This window comes from Daktulosphaira vitifoliae, unplaced genomic scaffold (genome assembly GCF_025091365.1).
Source record: "Daktulosphaira vitifoliae isolate Bord-2020 unplaced genomic scaffold, ASM2509136v1 Scaffold_2, whole genome shotgun sequence".
NCBI lineage: Eukaryota > Metazoa > Arthropoda > Insecta > Hemiptera > Phylloxeridae > Daktulosphaira > Daktulosphaira vitifoliae.
In genome coordinates, this window is record NW_026099573.1 from 2,111,673 (window position 1) to 2,129,309 (window position 17,637).

The 17,637-nt window shown below is 29.3% G+C and overlaps 1 protein-coding gene and 1 long non-coding RNA gene across 2 annotated transcripts in view; one reads left to right on the forward strand and one right to left on the reverse strand.

Annotated features, from left to right (window-relative positions):
* The first annotated feature begins 400 nt into the window (after nucleotides 1-400).
* Nucleotides 401-17,637, forward strand: part of LOC126898374 (uncharacterized) — a 33,179-nt gene continuing 15,942 nt past the window's right edge. Inside the window, exon 1 of the long non-coding RNA XR_007702236.1 lies at nucleotides 401-815. This is a non-coding gene — a long non-coding RNA (uncharacterized LOC126898374). The remainder of the gene's footprint in view (nucleotides 816-17,637) is intronic.
* The window catches only part of LOC126898357 (uncharacterized protein C05D11.1-like), a 30,252-nt gene continuing 18,575 nt past the window's right edge, over nucleotides 5,961-17,637 (reverse strand). The window contains exons 13-18 of the mRNA XM_050672315.1: nucleotides 14,640-14,892; nucleotides 14,383-14,569; nucleotides 9,670-9,813; nucleotides 6,398-6,552; nucleotides 6,190-6,342; nucleotides 5,961-6,119 (exon numbers count right to left, since the gene is read on the reverse strand). Coding sequence (XP_050528272.1) covers nucleotides 6,062-6,119; nucleotides 6,190-6,342; nucleotides 6,398-6,552; nucleotides 9,670-9,813; nucleotides 14,383-14,569; nucleotides 14,640-14,892 — 950 coding nt within the window. The 3' untranslated portion in view covers nucleotides 5,961-6,061. The remainder of the gene's footprint in view (nucleotides 6,120-6,189; nucleotides 6,343-6,397; nucleotides 6,553-9,669; nucleotides 9,814-14,382; nucleotides 14,570-14,639; nucleotides 14,893-17,637) is intronic.

Consider the following 17,637-nt stretch of genomic DNA (forward strand, 5'->3'; position numbering starts at 1 on the left):
AAAAAAAGTTTCGTACAAAAGTTGTTTAAAAGACAATTATAAACAAAAAAATTATCTTATATTTTTTCATTTAAACAAATATTTTTCGAGTTACATTACATTTAATATGAGTACTAAAATTTATATTCCATTTTTTTTCATTTTACGGTTACTTTTATCATTACATTAGACACAATGTTATAAATGCATATGTGTGTATGTGTGAGTTTATTTATTTATTGTATCATTAAAGTGTAGTGTTGCAGCTGCAACATAATAGTGTGTTGTTAACTTAAAAGTGTGTACTCGGACCGGTTTAATCATTATCACGCGACTACTCCCTACTACTCAAGTAGTAGTGGATATCGCTACTACCGGCCGATCAGCTGTTCACACACTACANCGGCAGATCAGCTGTTCACACACTACAAACCAAACACAACACATAACCGCAATAAAGTATAATACAACATTGTATTGCGTAATAATCAGTATATATACATTTTTGGTTTTCTATTGTTGAATTTCTCATTTCTTTTTTTTGTGTGAAAACGTAATCTAATTTTTGTAAAAAGAAGAAGTTATTTTAATATCATAGAATTGATAATATACAGTTTAAATAAAAAATATTGTTGCACTAACTGTGACTTCTTTAAGCTACTAATTGGCTGACAGAAGAACTTATTGTAGTTTGTTGCTACTAATTAGCAAAATTAAGCTAGTCAATTGTGATATTTAAATTTGAGTTACCAAATTGTAGTCTTAAGTTCATTTGTTATTATTGTGATTCGTGTTTTAGTTTTAGGTAGCATCTCTGGCCAGCAGCTCTGCGAATTGTGAGTACCATTGTTATTTATGTATTATTCATTTTTGTTTTCTTTTTCTCAATTTAGCNTTTTTATGTATTATTCATTTTTGTTTTCTTTTTCTCAATTTAGCGTTGTTATTATTGAATTAAATTTTGTTTATTATAATTATTGAACTGATTTAGTGCTGTCATTGAAGTTGTAGAGTTATTTTTTGTCATTATTCTGTTATATTTTTAGAGTTCATATTTTCATTATTATTTGTTGAGCCAGAAGGGCTATATTCATCTAGTCAACTCATTTATTAAATTATTATTATTAATTATTATAAAGTTTTTGTTGAGATATTTATTTATTTAGTTAATTAAGTACACACAAAACAATTACCCACTAACACATCTGTCACTACATAGATCACTGGTTGATGCGCAGGCGACCCCTCCCACCTCCAGTGATTCTAGTTACATACATCACACTACGCAGCCTGATCGGCATTGGTGCAATTAGCCGGTTCGGGTACGCACTACANAATGTTATAAATGCATATGTGTGTATGTGTGAGTTTATTTATTTATTGTATCATTAAAGTGTAGTGTATATTAATATACAAGCGATAGAGTAGGTAATTGATTTGACGCTATATTGTTTAAACCCAACTAAACGCTGAATTGTACATTCCCAAACAACAGTCATATTATGTCAATTGCCACCGGAATTTCTGGTAATATTTTTCTTTGTCTTAATCCCAACTACTTGGGGTCGGCCAAACAATCTAAGTCTATTTTCTCTCATCTTATCCACGATTGACGCAACACCTATACTTCCTCTTATATACTCGTTCCTTATCCTATCTTCTTTAGTCACTCCACTCATTTAAATAAGCATTCTCATCTCTGCTACACTTATTCTCTGCTCTACTTTCTTATCAACCGCCCAACACTATGAACCATACATCATAGCTGGCCTCACAATTTCATACTGAATTTAAAAACTATAATTAGTATTTATTCATATAATATATTTTAAAATCAAAGAACTACTAATCAGGATATAATTAAAGAAATAAGAGTTGATGTTGCTTTTGGAATAATCCACCAATTTCTCTAAATGAAACACTATCTACAGATTTGCATCGAAGCGTTTCTTATGATAGTGATTTTATTCACTGTCAGATATCATCTATGCCTCTTCCACACTGTGCCTCGACACCACTGTGCTACCATTTTTTTTTATTGATCTTATTAAAATAAAAAGAGAAGTAAATTGATGTATAATTCTTTTTTTGTTGTATAAGTATTAATAATTACCTAGATTTTCATAGATACTTTATTAATAATTAATAAATCATTTATTAATATTATAAATTTCATATCCAAATGCTAACTGTTCTGATGTACCCCAGTCTCATTTAAAAATAATAATTGAGGTTAAACCGTGCTAAGTCTTTGATAGGCAATTTTTAATTTTTATTAGCAACAAATATGTATTGAACATGTTGGAATAATCTATTTTCAAAATAAGACAGCTGAACTAAAGCTTTTTCTGGTTAATAATAACATGTGGCAATAAATACCAATATAAAATAATTAATAGTCTCTATCACACTAACACTTAAAAATCTGATGTATTTGTAATCATATATTTTTATGATCTAAGGCTGTTAAGATTTCATAATACTTTATATACATATCCTGGAAATAAAATAAATTATTTATTAAAATAAAAGATTATTATTAATTCCGTACTTGAAATATGACTATAAATAAATGCTTACCTTAAATTAAATGAGAATTAGAAATATGTTCTTCAAATCGAATGCATTTAAAATTCCATAATGAATTGTTTCATTGATATGTATACACATAAATATGTAAGCATCTTATGAATTAATTTAAATAGAACTTATTAAGTGTCAACGCAGTGATTTCTAATTATGAAAAATACATAACTTTTCAATTAAACACACACTTTTCAAACTGTGTACACAACCATGTGACAGATCATTGTTGACAAGCGACGATCTAATATAGTCATTCATTGTTTGTATAAGTTTGTAACAACTTGTTAACTAATAAAAATCAAAAAATTCTTATTGATTACGTCATAAAGGTTTTTTTTTCAACAACCAACATAGAAATATACCTATGCTTTTACTACAGCATATCGCATTACTAAAAACTGGTAGCGCTTATCTATTTACGACCCATAACGTTCTCGTCTGTTATGATTTTTTCTTAATAAACCCTAAACTATAGAGAGCCGTGGAGCGCTTAATATTTAATAAAATAAAATATTTTTTTTACAAAACATTTTTTTTTATTAAACTAAATCTAATGGTATAAAAAAAAATAGGGTTGCCATTTGAAAATATAAAGTTGACACTATTTTTAAGCATAAGGGATGGTGGTAAAAATTTAAATTTTCTTGTGAAACAGCTCATCAAAGATCCATAATGATTAAAAAAAAAAAATTGTTTATAACTTATATTTTCAGAGATAATTCGTGAGGCATAGTTAGTCAATCACCCTGTATATTACCATAACTTTTAGCTCAATTACAAGTTTAAAATTGACATCTAGGCCAGTCAACAAAGGAAAAATTTCTTAAAAAATGTCCAACCAAATTTTGTTTTGTTAATAGTTGAATTAAAAAATGTATAATGACATACTAATAGTCCTCATTGATTAAATTTGAGCTTTTTTTTTTACAGCATCGCAAAAGTTAAAAAATATGAGCTTTTTTAATTTTCTCAAAAAATAGTTAACCTACAATCTCTCCTCATAACATGACTAAATNCTGTTCTTACAGCTTTCGATTCTTCTTTCCTCATACCATGACTAAACAATCTAAGTCTATTTTCTGTCATCTTATCCACGATTGACGCAACACCTATACTTCCTCTTATATGCTCGTTCCTTATCCTATCTTCTCTAGTCACTCCACTCATCCAACTAAGCATTCTCATCTCTGCTACACTTATTCTCTGCTCTACTTTCTTATCAACCGCCCAACACTATGAACCATACATCATAGCTGGCCTCACAATTTCATACTAAATTTAAAAACTATAATTAGTATTTATTCATATAATATATTTTAAAATCAAAGAACTACTAATCAGGATATAATTAAAGAAATAAGAGTTGATGTTGCTTTTGGAATAATCCACCAATTTCTCTAAATGAAACACTATCTACAGATTTGCATCGAAGCGTTACTTATGATAGTGATTTTAATCACTGTCAGATATCATCTAAACTTGTCCTATCTATGCCTCGTCCACACTGTGCCTCGACCCCACTATGCTACCGTTTCTTTAAACTATATTTATTTTTTACTTTTTAGTTTCATGTTATGATAGTAGTTACTATCAATATCATGGTTGTAACGGGTAACGGGAAATCAGGGTTCGATTCCGGAGAGGGAGTCTAAGAAACGGCTACCACATCCAAGGAAAGCAGCAGGCGCGTAAATTACCCACTTCCGGAACATGGTGGTAGTGACGAAAAATGACGATACTGGAATCATCCTTTGTAATCGGAATGAATGCACTCTATATCCCTTAATGAGAATAAAGTGTGTTAATATATATTTTTAATAGTAATTAGAATATATATTGTAGTAAATAGCTGAATAACGTCGATTTTAGTATAATACGGGGTTTAAGGCAATAGTAAGCAATTTTAAAATTCTCAAGCAATACAGTGGTGTCATATAGAAGGGAAATTCAGGGTAAGCAAATTAATAATGGTGGGAAAAAGAATATAAAAGGGAAACATGAAAAGGATGGTGGACGATACTGGGCAAGACGGGACTGGACGTTTTGTCGAAGAAACGTCGAGTTACGAGTTAGGTCGTTGGTGTAAGAATAACTTTATATTTTTGTAAGATTTAATTAATTTTTGTGTTAAATTTTTATATTATATTTGACTTTGTGTTTAATACGTTTATTAAATAAAATAACTATTTAAAAATCTGGGCTTAGCGCAAATATTTTATATTCACCGTGTTCTTAGAATTTGTGTGTGTGTGTGCGGCTAGAGTGTAGGTTGGACTGCTGGTCCTTTAGTCAATCTTAATAATTAGTGTACGAGCTGTCTAGTTTTTAAGCTTAACTGTCCTTTAGATAGTATAGTAAAAAAGTAGTTGTGCTGGTGGCTGACAAGGAGCCACCCTTCAGTCTGCTACTTTTGAGCTAGACTGTGCTGACGGGTCTAAACTCTACCCCTTTAGTAGTCCACTAATTAGAGGGATTGGGGCTGATCAGTTTATCCAACGGGAGGACTCGAGAAGAGCTCGAACGACGAACATTAATAAATTTGTGTTAAACTTTTGTGTCTACGTTGGGGCACTACCGACGAACGACAATATACATGTAAAGCGACTTAACTACGTAAACGTATCATGCACAAGGTATAGCTGTGTTTTGTGGGCGGGTGAGGCGCGGGGGAACGTTGTACGTGAGGCATATGCGGTGGCTGTAGGAATATATATAAATATATACACATACATACATACATATATAAATATATAATAATATAAGTAAGGCGACATAAATACGTAAACGTATCATGCACAGGGTATAGCCGTGTTTTGTGGGCGGGGGGAACGTTATACCTAAGGTATAAACGGCGGCAGCGGCGGTAGGAATATATAAGAATATATACGTAAGGCGCATTACATGCAAGTGGTATTGGTCAGTCAAAATAAAAATTTTTGTATATATATATATATATATAATTAATGACACGCACGCTTGTACGGGTACGAAAACCAAAAATATAAAATTATACAGGATTAGTGTTGCCGACGATTGGTGAGGGGGGTGGGGTGAATGCGTTACGACAGTATAGTCTCAAGGTCATACAAGACGGGATACGCGACATAATAACACGTGCCGCGTGGAGTTACAAACTTACAAACGACAAACAACATACATGTGAAACTAATATAAGCCTGTTAAAAATGATCTAAAATTTTACATTTACGATTATTATCGTATTTGGATAATTCAAAGTATCATCAAAAATCAACATTTTTCTCACTGTAATATGTAGCATTATTAATAAAATACATATTTTTTTTATATTGTGAATTATACTTTTTAATAATAAACTTAATATAAATAACATAGTTATTAATAATTATTTTTTAATTAATATTTATATTAATATTGTAAACACAAGAAAAAGTCAATTAAAATATTAAACTAGACCAAAAAATTTTTAAAGCATATGAGTTAACATAATAAAACGATAAATTTATATTATTATTTATTAGTTATTTAGAAAACTTTCATCTAAAGATTTATAAATATTCATTTTAATACCAATTCTGAAAATTTAAATAACATTTTCATTAGTAAATTTTTATTTTTATTATTAGTTGTCATTTAATATATTACTTTTCGAATTCATTAGCTGTTTCTTCAATTTTTATAGTAGGACATACCATTACAGTTATGGAAGATTGTGGATTGAATAATGGTATCACATATTTTCTGCCTATTTCAGAAAGATCTTCAAGTTTTACTAGTGATATTTTTTTAACAAGTTCCCTAAAGATAATAATTTATTTTTCAAATATTTCATTAAAATAAGTATAAATATTACTGGTAATAAGTTTGTTTCAAATTTCGGAAATGTAACAAAATTGATTGTGAAGATAATGTACTCATTGTACTCTTAATTATATCAAATGTGACAGAACATTTTGCTGACTCAAACAGTGTTTGATCCCAAGAAAATCCAGTCGATAAATGTTTATCCTAAAATCATAGAAAAATAACAATACAAAATGTTTTTTATAAAACTAATAAATTATAACGAAACAATAATTTATGTAGTATAAAATTTATTTAATATTAATATTATATTAATTTAATATGGAGGTTTTCATACAACATTTAAATTATTTTTATCCATCGATTAAATTCACATATGATTAAGAAGTAGAGGGAAAATTGCCTTTTTTAGATTTATTAGTTAAAAAGACAGAGGGGGAACTAAATTTTGAAATTTATCGGAAAAACACGCACACGTTCAGACATATTCCGAACACATCAAACCACACCTGGCAACACAAATTGGCAGCTTTTATTAGTATGGTTTACAGACTAATTAATATTCCGATGAATAAAATAGATTTTAATAAAGAAATGGTGGTTATAAAATAAATAGCTAGATTTAATGGGTATAACGAAAACATAACTTCAAAATTAGACCGAACACAAAAGTGGAAAAAAGAAAGGAGTGCATCTAGTACACTCACTAGCGTGGAGGAATAAAAAGTAATTAGATCACCAATTTTACATTATCCGGGCATATCAAATGGACTAACTAGAATGTTTAAGAATTATGGTATTACTTTAATAACATCTAAGAGTAATAATTTAAGAGATTTATTAGGTAACCCTAAAAATAAGGTAGAAGAAGGGGAGAAATCAGGCATTTATAAAATACAATGTGAAAGTTGTAATAAATGTTATGTAAGACAAACAAAAATAAATATAAGGAGTCATGTTTAAAAAGCACTTAAGAAATATTAAAAATCAAAGAGTTGAGAAATCACCAGTGGCTGAACATTTATTGAAACATAATCACCCTCATTAAAACCATAAAACTAATTAAAAACGTTAATAATTACAAAGAACTTAATATTAGGGAGGCAATAGAAATGTTTAAAAATAAAAAAAATTAAATTAATTGAGATCTTGGCCCACTGAAAAATTCATTATTACATTTGTGTTAACTGGCAAAATGTAATAATATTACTTAGTGATGACGTCACTAGGTGTATATGAGGGAGTTTTTTCTAGTCGGGATGTCAGTATGTGTTCAGCGTTGATAATGGTAACATTGTTTCCAAAATACATATCTGCGACTTTTCAGTAATTTTTGTGGTTTTTGAGTTTAATATTTTTTAGTTTTTAAATTAATAATATTTTTAATATAGTTTTAATTTTACTTCATTAATTAGCCACAAGTAATTTTTATTATATAGATATTGGTTTATTTAAATTTCTTATATATATATATTTTTTCCTTTTGGCTAGTGCTATTGCAGTAGTAATTTAGACATAATTGTGTGTGTTTGTGTCACATATATTAGATTTAAGAAAGAAACTTTTATTAACACTAGAATTATCCGTATCAAAATGTACATTAAAATATGTACTTAAAACATAGGCTTATAACTTTTTGAACATAGGTTCAAACATATGTTAAATTAAAACTTATGGTACATACTTAAGCTAAAAAAATTTGTACTAACGTTTATGTATAAAAGACCGAAGTTAAAAAACATATTATTTTTGTGTTAAAAAATTCGATGAATACAATTTCTTTTAAAAATATATTATAGAAACTTTTCATCTGACATACATTTTTTTAAATACAGACTAATTCCTTATACAGGTGGTGTTCAAAACTTGAAACATACGTATTATAAAAATAATTTTTTCAACGTACCTTTTGAAAATATTCTGTATATACTACGAGCTTTGAAATTTGTAAAATTAAAGCTTATGTTACATACTATATGGTATTAAAAAAATTTATCCCACACACCTTATGTTTGTAGTAAATAGCTGAAAAGGTATTAAATAAACTTCCATATTAGTATAGTGTAATGCTTTTAACACTGTAGTAAGTATCTTTAAATTCTTAAGTAAAATAATAATGTCATATTAAGGAAAAATGCAGGATAAGCAAGTTAACAATGGTGGGAACAAGATTATATAAAGATAAACGAGATAAGTAAAAGGGGATTAATGTATTTAACATCACATAAAACATGTATTTTAACAAGAATCGTCTTGTTTACTGTCAGAATATTTTAGCGATTGAAACTTTGTAAATCGAACGGGATTAATTTTATATTGTATTATATTTTATTTTGTGTTTCTTACATTTTGTACAAAAAAGATTACTGTTCGAAACCTGCACTTGGTATAAATACTTCTTACTTCCTGTGTTGTTAAAATTGTGTGTGTGTGGCTATAGTCAAGGTTGGACTGCTGGTCTTTTAGTCTATCTTAACAGTTAGTGTGCATGTTAGCTAGTTTTTGGCTTAATCATCGTTTAGTAAAAAAGTAGTTGTACAGATGGCTGACGAGGGTTCCTTTTAGTCTATTACTTTTCAGGCCGTCCTGATGGGTCTAAAAACTACACCTTTAGTGGTTCACTAACTGGAATGATTGGGATTGATCATTGCACCCAACGGGAGAAATCGAAAAGAGCCATAATGACGAGTTTGACATTTAAAGTGTTAATTAATTTGTATACTTTATTTGTACCTACGTCACAATACTACCCATGTACAACATTTCCTATACTTAAATGGCCCCGAAGTTAAAAAAAAAAATGTTATTTAGATGTAAAAAATCTTTTTCATATTGTTATAATGTTCTATTTCAATTTTTTTTTTTTAATTTTGACTATATTTTAAAACAAACCGTCATACAGAAGGGTAAATATCCAAATTTAATACCCTCTTTTACAAAAAAAAATAATAATAATAATGATTTAAGTGTAAGCTATAAATATTTTCAAAGTGAAAACAACGAAGCCCCATAGAACTAAACTCTTTGGTGGAAAAATTCGGTATGGCGTGCACACGATGGACTATTATATGGGTGTAGGGCAGTAACTATGCCAACCCTTTTATAACTAAAAATACCTTCGTTGAATTATCAAACTTCATGTTTTTATTAATTTTGTTATCAAATAAATTTGACGCTTACTTAGCATAGTTATCTAAGAAGCGAAAAAATTATGCAAATACATGACCTTACGATCTCTGTATATATATATATATGTATTAATATTTACAACACAATTTTTTTATTAGTTATAAATATTAATTTTTTTTAATTTATACATACTATTATTGATTTAGTAGCTTGGTAAGCAGCTGGTACATTTACAGATTCTGATAAATGTAAGCAAATTTTTCCTTCGCTAATATTTAGATAAATACCACAAACATATGCATAACCTGATTCTTGATTTTCCTTAAAAATAGGTCCCTGTTAAAAAAAAAAAGAAAAATAAGTGATAAATGTATATTTTTAAAGTATTTAATGAAAGGTTACAAAAATATTAATTTTAAATATTGGCCACAATGGATAAATTTTGTAACATTCATAGTATCTAGAAATATTTATAGTATGGGTCTGATTCATAAAGTCGGATTAGATTAGGATAAAAAAAAAATAAGAAAGAACAATGAAGATAATTTTCTTAATTCATCAATTAAAAAGAGAACATTTTAAGTTTTCAAATTTTTATAAGTCATCATAAAAAAACTCAAACAGTATCACAGTGAGGTTTGGCACAGTATGGACGTGGGATAGTTGTGACAAATATAGATAATATCCGACAATGATTAGCATCACTATCATAAGAAACGCTTCAATGCAAATCAGAAGATAGTGTTGAATTCAAAGAAATTAATGAATAATTACAAAAGTAACATTAACTCTTATTTCCTTATTTATATCTTGATTAGTAGTTATTTGATTTTAAAATATAATGTATGAATAAATACTTATTATAGTTATTAAATTTAGTGTGAAATTGATATTCAATAATTTAATATTGTAATTTATATGGATAAATTATAAAAATAATAAAGTAGTTTTATAAATAGATATTTCTATGACAAATGTGTATAAAATTTAAAGGGCTAAATTAAATGCAATAGTTTTCAAAAAAAAATGTTTAAAATATCTACTCAATTGAGCATATTATAAAATTTGAATAATTGTAAAAATGCATTGTTAAATTCAGGTGAAACTAGAAATCATTTTTTTTAGAAATAATTTATATAGCAAGGTGTTACCAAAAAATGTGGATTATAAACTGGTAGTAACCCCCAAAAATAGAGAAAAAAATTAATAAATTACAAAGAAAAAATATTTAATTTTGTAGTTGTAAATATATACTAAGATTCGAAAGTTCAAATTTTTTTATTCCATAATAAAGTATATTACATAAGCTTTACTTTAAGATATTGATAAAAGTTTCAGTATTTCCGGAAAATTTTTAATAGTTAAGTTTTTGTGAAAAAGATATCAAATGATAGATAAATCTCTAATGTAAATATGAATCTAAATAAGATAAAAATAAAATGAGTTAAAAATTGTGTTTCTAACTCAAAAACCTTTGTAAGGTATTTTATAATAAAATAAAATACAAACTATTAGATAAAACTAAACAAGTTTGCTAACTTCAACGAGATTTGTATAGATTGAAGAAACAATCACCCAGATGGTGGAATAATAAATATAGTTTAAAAAAACTAAAACACACGCTTTTAAAGCACATCGAACTAAAAAGTTAAAAATAATTTTTAAAATTAACTTAAAACAATAATGAACGAAAAATACTAGTATTATTGTGATAAAAGCGTCGGACGCTCAATATACGAGAAATATGGCACAAAGCACCCACGCTTTTATCACAATAATACTAGTACTTTTCGTACATTATTGATTTAAGTTAATTTTAAAAATTATTTTTAATTTTTTAGTTTGATGTGCTTTAAAAGCGTGTTTTTTAGTTTTTTTAAACTATATTTATTTTCCTCTTTTTAGTTACATGTTATGATAGTAGTTACTATCAATATCATGGTTGTAACTGGTAACGGGAAATCAGGGTTCGATTCCGGAGAGGGAGTCTGAGAAACGGCTACCACATCCAAGAAAAGTAGCAGGCGCGCAAATTATCCACTTCCAGAACATGGGGGTAGTGAAGAAAAATGACGATATNGATTCCGGAGAGGGAGTCTGAGAAACGGCTACCACATCCAAGAAAAGTAGCAGGCGCGCAAATTATCCACTTCCAGAACATGGAGGTAGTGAAGAAAAATGACGATATGAGAATCATACCCCGTAATCGGAATGAATACACTACATATCTCTTAATGAGAATAAAGTGTATTAATATATAAGTTTTAATAGTAATTAAAAAATATATATATATATACATGTAAAGCGACTTAAGTACGTAAACGTATCATGCACGAGGTATAGCCGTGTTTTGTGGGCGGGCGTGGCGGGGGGAACGTTATACACGAGGTATATACGGCGGCAGCGGCGTCGGCTGTAGGGATATATAAATGAATATTAACATATACGTATAAATATTAATATATATATATTAATATTAGTGGCAATGGTAAGAATATATAATCTTCGCACAATATCGCGGCACTTTTGCTGGCGTCGACGATGCGATGTCCGGCGTGATCCTCGGGCGTCAAAAGGTTAGCAGCGTAGATGACGCCAGTGCGCGAATGCGGATCGATTTGTTGATGTTGTCACTTTGAATACGAGAAGAAGACTACAGTATCATTAACGGCGGGACGTCGTCGGCCGTGCGGCACTTGCCGGACTTTGCACCGCGGCGTAAAACGACGCGGGGCCGTGTCAATCACAATAAAATTTGTTATATATATATATATAATTGATGACAAGCGCGCGTCTACAGGTTGGAAAATATTATTGTCTACGAGTGGTGAGCGGGGTGTGGTGAATGCGTTACGACCGTCTAGTCACAAGGCCGTAGACACGTGCCGCGTGGAAAGTTACAAACATCTCACAACATACAAGTGAAACTAATATAACCATAATGTAATGACTGGAGTTGAGGAGTGTGTGTTGCTTTTTAACACGCTTATATTAGTTTCACATGTATGTTGTTTGTTTGTTTGTTGTATGTTGTAAGTTTGTAACTCCACGCGGCACGTGTTATTATGTCGCGTATCCCGTCGTGTATAACCTTGAGACTAGACTGTCGTAACGCATTCACCCCACCCGACTTACCACTCGCCACCATCAATATTTTCCTGTATATTTTTATTTTTGGTTTTCGTACTCGTATACGCGTGCGTGTCATCAATTATATATATTTTTAACAAATTTTTATTGTGATTGACACGGCCCCGCGTCGTTTCGTTATACACGATGCCCCACGACTGGTGCCACCTTTATCAGCCGTCGCCCTATTTTATGAGTATTTGACTGACCAACACTGCGCGTTATACGTTTACGTACTTAAGTCGCTTTACATGTATATATATATTCTAATTACTATTAAAACTTATATATTAATACGCTTTATTCTCATTAAGAGATATATAGGGTATTTATTCCGATTACAAAGGTGATCCCCGTATCGTCATTTTTCGTCACTACCTCCACGTTGCGCGCCTGCTGCTTTCTTTGAATGTGGTAGCCGTTTCTCAGACTCTCTCTACGGAATCGAACCCTGATTCCCCTTTACCCGTTACAACCATGATATTGATAGTAACTACTATCATAACATGTAACTAAAAAGAGTAAAATAAATATAGTTTAAAAAAACTAAAAAAACACGCTTTTAAAGCACATCGAACTAAAAAGTTAAAAATAATTTTTAAAATAAGCTTAAAACAATAATGAGCGAAAAATACTAGTGTTATTGTGATAAAAGCGTGGGTGCTTTGAGTCATATTTTTTGTATATTGAGCGCCCGACGCTTTAATCACAATAACACTAGTACTTTTCGTTCATTATTGTTTTAAGCTTATTTTAAAAATTATTTTTAACTTTTTAGTTCGATGTACTTTAAAAGCGTGTTTTTTTAGTTTTTTTAAACTATATTTATTTTATCACTAGTCATTTCCTGACCATATTCTTCGTACAGCCTAGGAATAAAATTGAGAATAACTTCCAAAGTACTAGTCCGAAAGTTGTTGTCGACTAGCCATTTTGTTATAGTAGTTATCCAAACTGTTCGCGTTGATGCTCTTTATAATGATTTAATTTTATATGAATCCGTTAAGATGTTATTTAATTTTTTTTTTTTTTACTAATGATATAATGTAATAAATATATTTATATTAATATAATAAATATATTTGAATTTTATCATTAAAATTAACTTAATAAAATTATTCGAGTATTCTACTGCCTTGCAAAGGCGTAATTTATAATTTGTTTCTTTTTTTCTTTTTTAATAGAAATATTATAATTATTATAAAAAAAATTTTTTTTTTCATTAATAAAATGAAAAGTCAAACTTTTTATGTGTTAAAAAAAAATAATAATAATTATTATCTCAATATGCAATATTAATTTGAAATCATGGAAACAAACTTTATATGTTTTTTTAAATGAGCCATACAAGACATTTAAACTGTATAATTGAAGTACAAAAATTAAAAAAAATAAAATAAAATTGGCAGACCCCACGTAGTTGGGATTAAGGCGAGGAAGAAGAAGAATTGAAATACAAAAAATAAAACAGGTACTATCTAAAAAACAAATATTTGATCGACAAATAGATGGTTTCTGGCAACTAAACCATATATAGAATTGAAATAAAACAAAACATTAATTAGGTATAGTACACCTTTTAATTTTCAGCGTAAAGAATGTTAAAATATATTTACTGTTTTAATACATCATATAATTATTAAACTTGCTACTACAAAATGAAAAAAATCTATTTGTTTTGATTAGGGAGTATAGCATTGCCTTTTTCACAATAATTCATAATAATTATGAAAAACATTTAATAAAAATTAAATTTTAATCATTATAATAACATACTTTAAACTGAGAGAAATATTGCAAAAGTACATAAAGAGCAGCTATGTCTGGATGGTTATAATCGCTTATAGAATCAGATACTTGAATGAAATAACTTGATTTAATAAAATCCATTCCAACAATACAAGCTCGAATTCCACATTGGCTTAGAGGTAATATAGAATCAAAGTCAGACTGTGTTTTAAATCTAAAAATTACAATTACAATTTAAAGTAATATTAAATATAATTTCAATACTATAACCCAATTTTTATTACGGATGTACTGATGTCTTTAAATTATTTGGAATAATTTTTTGTAATGCAACAGATGCTTCAGGAATAATATCACATAATTTATCCAAATTACCAGTTATGTGTAATTTAATATTATCTGGATTAGCCAAAAATAATTTTAATTTATTTAAATCTTTATTTACAACTTCCCAACCTTCTTCAGTTTCAATTGTTTTTTGCAAGCTAGTTAAAAACTTATATTGTCTTGAAATATTAAATGCGTAATTATTACTATCTATTTAAAAAAATTAAAATTAACCAAATTTTAACAAAGAATCTAAAATAATAAGTCAAGTGATAAAGTAAATTATTTTAAATGCTTCTCATTTTTTTAACATCTATGCCTCTTACTCTAATTAATTTTTAAAAGAGGAAGAGAAAATTTGTTTAACTTATCAAAGATGTTAAAGAATAATAATATTTATTAATTATAATTTTTTTGTTTAATTCGATTTAAATTCTGCATTTAAACAAGGGTTGCGGAAAACTGCCCCCTGCATCCCGAATTTTATGTGAACAATTTTATTAAACAAGATTAATATTAATACTACATTTATATTTAATCTTTTATGGGTTAGTTTAAATCCTAAATTGTGATAAGCTTTAGTACAAATCGTATCAATATGTGTTTTAAAACTTAAATCATAAGATAAGATTACACACAAATTCTTAACATAATTTAAAATTTCTAGTTCTATGTTATCTATGGAATTATTTATTATTGGATTACAGCAACAATAAAATTATATCTGTCTACACTTGTTGATCAATAAATCATTATTAGTAAATTTATTATGAGATTTTATGACCATAAACAATTTTTAGTCATCAACAAATATTAGATATTGAGGTTAAATAATTTATAAAAAAAAATTAGGAACAAAATGGCAGATAAGTGACTTTCTTGAGGTACTCCAGATGTAACTGTTAAAGGACTTGATAAGCTATTTGATATTTTTACTATCTGAGATCGGTCAACCGGGTATAAAGTGTTATAGAATAACTATATTATGAAACAAACACACTCTTTATTAAGGAACATTGCAAAAAAAAACATACATTTATATGTGTAACACACTAAAAAAAAAATGTTTCACTAGAACCGCCACACAGGCACACACAAACACTTATCTATTATTTCCTTTTTTTCCCCTCCACGAATCATTGATAACATTTGGGCATCCTGACACAATGTCCTCATTAATAATTTCTTAACAATAATCAATATATATATATATATATATATATAAACCATACTTTTTTTTTGAAACAAACATAAATTTTCAAATAATTATTTATACTTAACAAATAAATCACATAAAAAAAACAATTTAATATAATTAACAGTTCATCCTCTTGTCGAACATAATCATTTCAATAACATAAAATCTTTATACATTTTGGGTACTGCAACGTTACGTCTTGGTCTTCCTACTTCTACCGTTGGTTCAGGTTCTTCCGACTCGCTTCCTCCTTCCTCTTTTGTACCGTCATCCACTTGAGTTTGACTGTTGAACGGTTTTAAGAGACTAACATGAGCTGTAGTAGCATACAGTCGACGGTGGATAGGACGCACTGAAGCAATCTTGTAATTATCCCCATCACATACCATAGTTACCACAAGTGGTCCTGTATACTTTTGTTGAAGTTTTGTTTATGTACCAGTGTGAACAGGAGGGCAACGTAGAAACACAATTTTTCCAACTTGAAATTTTGTTTCCACCTTTTGTTTGTCATACCTCTGTTTCCATTTCTGTTGAGCTTCTGCAATGTTCTCTCTGATTCTGGCCTGTGTGTCTACCGGATCTTCGGTTAATGTTGTTACTGTCACGAGTTTGCCTAACAACCCATCTTGTAACATTGGTGAATATCCATACAGAGCTTAAAATGGTGACTTTCCAGTAGTCTTATTAAGCATGTTGTTCAGCTTAAACTCTACTTCTGGTAGTTTTTGGTCCCATGTGGACTTCTTTATCAGTCTCAGTAGTAATTACTGATAATATTATCGAATTGGCTCTCTCACATTGTCCATTTGTTTGTGGATGTCTGATTGACCCCAAATGAATTTCAATTCCTTTATCATGGCAATACTTTCTGAGCTGTTCTAAGGTAAATGCTGTTCCATGGTCACATATGATTCTCCTGGGTAGCCCAAATTGCAAGGGAAATGCTTTAATCGACGTATGACTCCTTAAGTATGGACACTACTTGCTGGAAAAAGCTTGACAAACTTAGTCAAATTATCTGTAAGCACTAACAGATAATTATTTTTCTTTGAACTAGTCGGAAAGGGTCCAAAATGATCAATATGTATCGTCTCAAAGGGCCTCTTCCCTGGTTCAATGGGATGACGTTTTCCCGGTCGCTTTTCACGGGGCGCTTTGTTCACAACACAGGCAGCACACATATTAATGTGATGTTTAACATACCTGCGTAAGGGAGGAAAGTAATACTTCTCTAGTATTTTAGATACTGTTCTGTCTGTTGAGAAATGACCCGTCATATCATGAAACTTAATTACCAAACTTTTGCGCATTGATTTTGGAACCACCCATAGTTTTTTTTTCACCATTTTGCGAAATTATCCGATACAGTGTACCATTGATAATCTCATATTTTGACAAGACTGTCAATGACAGTGCTTCACTAGTTAGTTCTGATATTATAGTTTTTAATTTTGCATCATTGTTTCGCATAGCTACCACATATTCTTCTTCACTCATTGTCACTAATACCTCCAACTTTTCGCTTATTATTTGATCCATAGTCTCACCTGTGCTCGGATCCACAGGAGGTCTTCTTAATGCATCAACATGCTGCATAGCCTCCCCTGGCCTATGACGAACTTCAAAATTGAATTCACTAAGCAAACTTGCCCAACGGGCAATTTGAGGGTTTGTTGTTTTTTGCTGTTCATATGGACCAATGCTTGACAATCTTTAACTACAACAAAATGAATACCCATCAATAAATGTCTTAA